General features: G+C 36.3%; 1 protein-coding gene and 1 pseudogene across 1 annotated transcript; both read left to right on the top strand.

Annotated features, from left to right (window-relative positions):
• Positions 1 to 215: 215 nt before the first annotated feature.
• Positions 216 to 1,111, top strand: LOC127740621 (30S ribosomal protein S31, chloroplastic). The gene is made up of 3 exons (XM_052251815.1): positions 216 to 421; positions 512 to 576; positions 700 to 1,111. Exons 1-3 carry the CDS (start codon positions 292 to 294, stop codon positions 817 to 819), a joined length of 315 nt encoding a protein of 104 aa, XP_052107775.1. The 5' UTR covers positions 216 to 291; the 3' UTR covers positions 820 to 1,111.
• A 1,689-nt stretch (positions 1,112 to 2,800) lies between these two features.
• On the top strand, positions 2,801 to 6,136 carry LOC107457650 (probable LRR receptor-like serine/threonine-protein kinase At3g47570; annotated as a pseudogene).

Below are 6,136 nucleotides of genomic sequence, written 5' to 3'. Positions count from 1 at the left end.
ATGACTAAGTGACTATATTTTTGAGATCGTTAATATATAAGTCTCTTCTAAAAAGATATGCCTCTCCTCCTCTAAAATTATAATTGCTGCCACTTTAAAAATATATTTATGTATTAATTTGTTTTTAAAAAATATACACTTTAAAACAATTGGAGAATAATTTAGATAATTATTCAATTTTAATTTTCGGCCAGAGATAGGTTTTTGGTTACACACTCACACACACTAAAAATTCTATCCCTAACTAGCCAATCATAGGTGGGATTTGAACTATGAAGAAGAAGAAGAACGATGTCAATGGCGACGAAGCTATTACCAACACTTAGGGTTTCTCCACAACCAAACAAAAGTCTCTCCCCTTCCATGCCAAGCTCTTCCAATTCGCTCTCTTTCTCTATCATTTCTCCAACACTACCTACAAGTTCGTCAATCCCTAAAACCTACTTATCGATTTTGTTTTTATTATCATTGTTTTTTAACTAATTGCTATGCGGTTCTACTGTTATCTCAGCTTACTGCGGCAGAGGTGATCGAAAAACAGCCAAAGGAAAACGCTTTGCTCACTCTTTTGGAAATGTCGGTTCTCATTCAATCTCTTAGTTAGACTCATTGTGTTATGTTGAATTGTTGATGTTGGTCAATTTGGAAGAGATTTTTCCTCTTGTGATTTTCTGGTTCGAATTTTTGTGGTTTGAGCAGGCAAGACCAAGGGATAAGAAGAAGGGGAGAGGACCAGCGAAGCCCCCTGTGCCACGGAGTCCACCGAAGAAGGATCGCTTCACTGATGATTTGATGAAGATAGATCGCTGCCACCACTGAATTTATATGAGTACTTTCTCAACTAGGTCTTTGTTATTTGAATTTTGAATCCAAGTTGCAATTTTGATAAATTCAATAGGTCGATAATGCTTCTAGCAACTTGTTAAGTGATGTTGGAATTTGGATTAGAAAAATATGAAGCATGAATGGAACAAATCATGTGCAGCGTTGATTTTAGCTCCATTAGAGTGTGAACTTACATAATGTGTGTGAATTGGGTTGTTGAGTGGATTAACAATTCTATTCTCTTTTAGTATGCTTTATTTGACTTGCAGAATATATTTTTTGATCCCATTTTAATGCACAAGAGAGAAGAGACTAGTGATGCTAAACTGGCCACACTGAATTTTTAAGCTATGAAGATTTTTCTTCTCTTTAGTAGACTTGACTCAACTTTATCAATCTTAAAAGTGTTTTAAATTATTAATTACTAGTAATACTCATATAGTAAAAATGTTTCTCTCTTAAGATACATATTGGTATAAAATTTTATTAACCCTAGCAGAAGACACTAAAAATTTTTATCAGAACAACATTGATGGCCGATTCTTACCAGCAGAGCATCCATGGACATACAGAATTCTTTTATAACCTGTCTCTGTCCTAAAAAGGAATGATAATGTACTTTTATAATTGAAGACTAAACTACTATATTTTGGAAAAGATTAATATAAAATTCAGTGAACAAAGATCGTGGTTTACTTGGAATTATTGGTCATCGCAAGCCAGACAAGATAGCCTCCGGTTTTGGACTTTGGTTGTAGCATTTGGAAGTTCATTTTCCCATTGCGTTCTTGGCGACATCTCGGAACTTCTCGAAATACCATGCGCAATAATGATAATGATAATAATGATGATGATAATGATGATGATAATGATTATAATGATGATGATGATGATGATGATGATGATAATGATAATGACGATAATCATGATAGTGACAATGATAATGATGGTGATAATAATACAGCATTTAGTCCACATTGGAATGAACCATGTCTCCACCAAAGATTGGCATAATAAGGGGTTATTATTATTATTATTGCTGATCTTAGCACCATAATTAGCTAACCAGTTTGCTGCAGTGTTTGCTTGATGAAGAGTCCAGACAAATTGAATTTTCTATTGCCGAATGATGATCTCTTGAATATTAGAGACAAGATCATAATCTTCACATTTGTTGGGACAATACACATTCTAAAGAAGGATGAAAACATCAAAACAATCAGTTTTATAGATAACTTTCTTTACGCCACTCTCTCAAGTCAAAGCAAATCCTAGGATAATTTTAGTAAGAGTGAAGACTGGGATAATTTTAATGATCTAGACGTGAAGAGTAAAAATAAAATTTTAACGAATTGAATGCATAAACAAAAACTCTCTATCTTTAGATTCAATATTTTTAGATTGATTTGTGTGATTTATAAGCTGAATTTGTCACTTGGCTGAAGCGTAAATTAGAGAACATTCAAAAGGAAGATTTATTAGTTTACTTGAACCAAATATGTAATTTCTTCACCTTCGTTTCTCCCTTACCAAATAGATTTAATTTTTGATGTTCCTGTTCAGCTTAGCTTGATGCCGATTTTCGCTAATATATTAAATTAAAGTACACAGAAGAAAGATCGTGGAGTCCTCCCAACTCCCAAGTCAACTTGCAAGTCGTGATCTTCCGATATCATCTTATCCGTTCTTGGTCCTCCCAAGTCATTTTTCCATTCACAAGCACAAAATATCAAAATTTGTTTTTAATTTATTAATATCCGTTTCATTTCTTAAGTATTATTGTAGTGTTGTACAGTAACACTTTCAGATTGATTTTTTATTAATCCTACAATAAAGCAAATCAGAAATCTATATAACAGAGTATTCAAGCAACTACTACAGTATACTTTTCTTCACCGTTGCTCTCTTCTATATAACAGTTAGAGCTATTGAAGCAACAACACTAGTACTACATTTTTCTTCACCATCGTCCTTTTCTATATACTAACACTGTAGCACAATGCTCATATTGTCACGGTCACACTACAACAAAATAATGATGGTGTTTCTCATCATGTTTCTCCTATCTATCCCTTCACAAACCTTGGCTGTGAATGTGGCCTTGAGTTCAGAGACCGATAAGATTGCTTTGCTTGCTTTGAAGGACAAGCTTACCAATGGCGATCCTCATGCTCTGCCATCATGGAACGAGTCTACATTTCTGTGAATGGCAGGGCGTTACATGCAGTCGCCGCCACATGAGAGTCTCATCCCTACAACTGCAAAATCAATACTGGGGTGGTACTCTTGCGCCATCCTTAGGAAATCTAACGTTCCTCAAGGAGATCAATTTTACTAACATCAACTTGCATGGTGAAATTCTAGGAGAAGTCGGTCGTTTAAAGAGGCTGAAGATTCTTGACTTGAGGAACAATAATCTTGGTGGTCGTATTCCTGTGGAGATGATAAATTGTTCAAGCCTTGAGGTGATTATATTGATGTACAATAATTTAACTGGCAAAGTCCCTTCATGGTTTGGTTCTATGGTGCAACTCACTCAATTGGGGCTTGCAGCCAACGGTTTTGTTGGCAAGATCCCGCCTTCTTTGGGGAATCTTTCATCGCTTGAGAAGTTGTCATTTTTACGAAATCATATGGAAGGAAGCATAACTCCGGCTTTGGGTAGATTGTCGAATTTGAAATTTTTGTCTGAGTGGAAATAATTTTTCTGGCCTATTTCCTCCTTCACTTTACAACCTTTCAAGTATTCAAACTTTTTCTTTAGCGGGCAACCAATTAGCGGGTAATCTTCTCTCAAATATACCTCTGGCTTTTCCCAATCTTCAAACTTTTGCGTGTGGAAGGAACCAATTCACTGGTATTTTTCCATCTTCAATATCCAATCTTTCCGAATTGCAATTTTTTGATATTGCAGAAAATGATTTTCATGGACCAATTTCTCCTAATTTGGGAAGTTTACACAAACTCTGGAGATTCAATGTTGGTCTTAATAGATTCGGGAGCGGAAGCACTCACGATTTGGATTTTCTTTCATCATTAAAGAATTGTACTCAATTGCAAAAGCTAGGCTTTTATCACAATTCTTTAGGCGGTGTATTGACCGATCTCATAGGCAACTTATCAAGCAATCTCGTTTGGCTTGCTATGGGGTCCAATCAAATATCCGGAAGGATACCTGAAGGAATTGGAAAACTAGTCAACCTAGTATCACTTGATATGGAGTTGAATTTTCTTGAGGGAACAATTCCAGATTCAATAGGAAAGCTAAAAAATCTTGGAGTGTTGTGGTTGGATGGAAATAAGTTCTATGGCAACATCCCTCTTGTCATTGGTAACCTTACTATGCTGTCTGACGTTGATCTGAGCTCAAATAAATTTGAAGGACTCATTCCCTTTACACTTGGATACTGCACCAACATGCAAAAATTTGCTGCATGGGGAAACAACTTAAGTGGTAATATACCCAATCAAACATTTGGCTACCAGCAAGGCTTAATAGAATTGTTTCTATACTCCAACTCTTTTACCGGCCCCATTCCTTCTGATCTTGGAAACTTGAACCATCTTTCCATCTTGGATTTACAAGATAACAAGCTCATTGGTGAGATTCCCATGAGACTTAGTGCTTGCACTGCTTTAACAGTGCTCGTACTAGAAGGAAACTCATTCCATGGAAGTATACCTTCATTCTTGGGATCTCTACTATCCCTTGAAATCTTAGACCTTTCTAATAACAACTTCTCAAGCTCAATCCCACTTCAACTTGTGAACCTCACCTTGCTGAATACTTTGAACTTATCTTTCAACCATCTCTCTGGTGAAGTCCCGGTAGGAGGAGTATTTAATAACATCACAGCAATATCACTCACTGGAAACAAAGATCTTTGTGGCGGGATACCTCAATTGAATCTTCCTGCATGCCCTGTGTTGCCATTAAAGAAGAAACACAATAGATCTATTAAAAGGAGAGTTATCCTCTTCATTGTATTTGGAGGGATACTAATCTCTTTTGTGGCTTTTATAAGTATATATCTTTTCAAGAAAAAGGTAAAAAAGTTACCCACTACTTCTCTAGCTTTGCAATATCGCTATGTGAAGGTTTCTTATGGAGAGTTACATCAAGCAACCAATGGATTTTCTTCATCCAATTTAGTTGGCACAGGAAGCTTTGGTTCTGTGTATAGAGGAACCCTTGTTCATTTTGAGAGACCTGTGGCTGTGAAGGTGTTGAAGCTTCAAACAAGCGGGGCATCCAAAAGTTTCATGGTTGAATGCAAAGCTCTAGGAAAAATCAAGCACAGAAACCTTGTCAACATATTGACTTGTTGTTCAAGTGTTGATTACAAAGGGAATGATTTCAAGGCCATAGTGTTTGAGTTCATGCCTAATGGGAATCTAGAAGCCCTGTTGCACAACACTATTGAAGATAGCGTGTCCACAAATCTGAGTCTCAACCTAATGCAAAGAGTATATATTGCTCTTGATGTAGCTTTTGCATTGGATTATCTTCACAATGATTCAGAGAATGTTGTAGTTCATTGTGATATAAAGCCAAGTAATGTTGTACTTGATGATGAAGTTGTTGCTCATTTGGGAGACTTTGGATTAGCTAGACTCATTCATGGTGCCGCAAGTAGTTCTAGCAGTGGTCAAGCTACTTCCTCTACAATTAAGGGAACCATCGGATATCTTCCACCAGGTATGTGTGCTTTGGATCGCTTTTGGTAATTTAATGACCTGGTATTGTGTTCTATATTATGTTAGATTCACGTTAATTTACTTACAACTAACTTCACCAAGTCCTTAGCACATTAAGAATTAGGTTTTTAACCTTACTATGGCTATCAACCCCTTAGAATAATTAGTTAAAATCATGATATTGTTGTATTATATCCATTGTACTCCTTTCCTTCATTTTTTAGCTTTTCAAACAGAGTATGGAGCAGGTGGCTCAGTGTCACCGCAAGGAGACATGTATAGCTATGGAATTCTCCTTTTGGAGATGCTCACTGGAAAGAAGCCAACTGATACCATATTTGGTGAAGGTCTGAGCTTGCACAAGTTCTGTAAAATGGCAATTCCTGAAGGAATCACAGAGATTGTTGATTCTCGATTGCTGGTTCCATTTGATGAAGGAGAAAGAAAGATCACACCTCAAAATATCAAGGAGTGTTTAGTGTCGTTTGCTAGGATTGGAGTTGCATGTTCCGAAGAATTCCCTCTCAACGGATGAACATTAAAGATGTTATAATGGAATTGCATGCGATTAAACAGAAATTGCTTCATTAAGGGGTCAGTTTTATTAAATAAA

Source organism: Arachis duranensis, chromosome 7 (assembly GCF_000817695.3).
Source record: "Arachis duranensis cultivar V14167 chromosome 7, aradu.V14167.gnm2.J7QH, whole genome shotgun sequence".
NCBI lineage: Eukaryota > Viridiplantae > Streptophyta > Magnoliopsida > Fabales > Fabaceae > Arachis > Arachis duranensis.
Note: the sequence above shows the minus strand (reverse complement) of the source record. Positions and strands in the feature narration are given on the sequence as shown.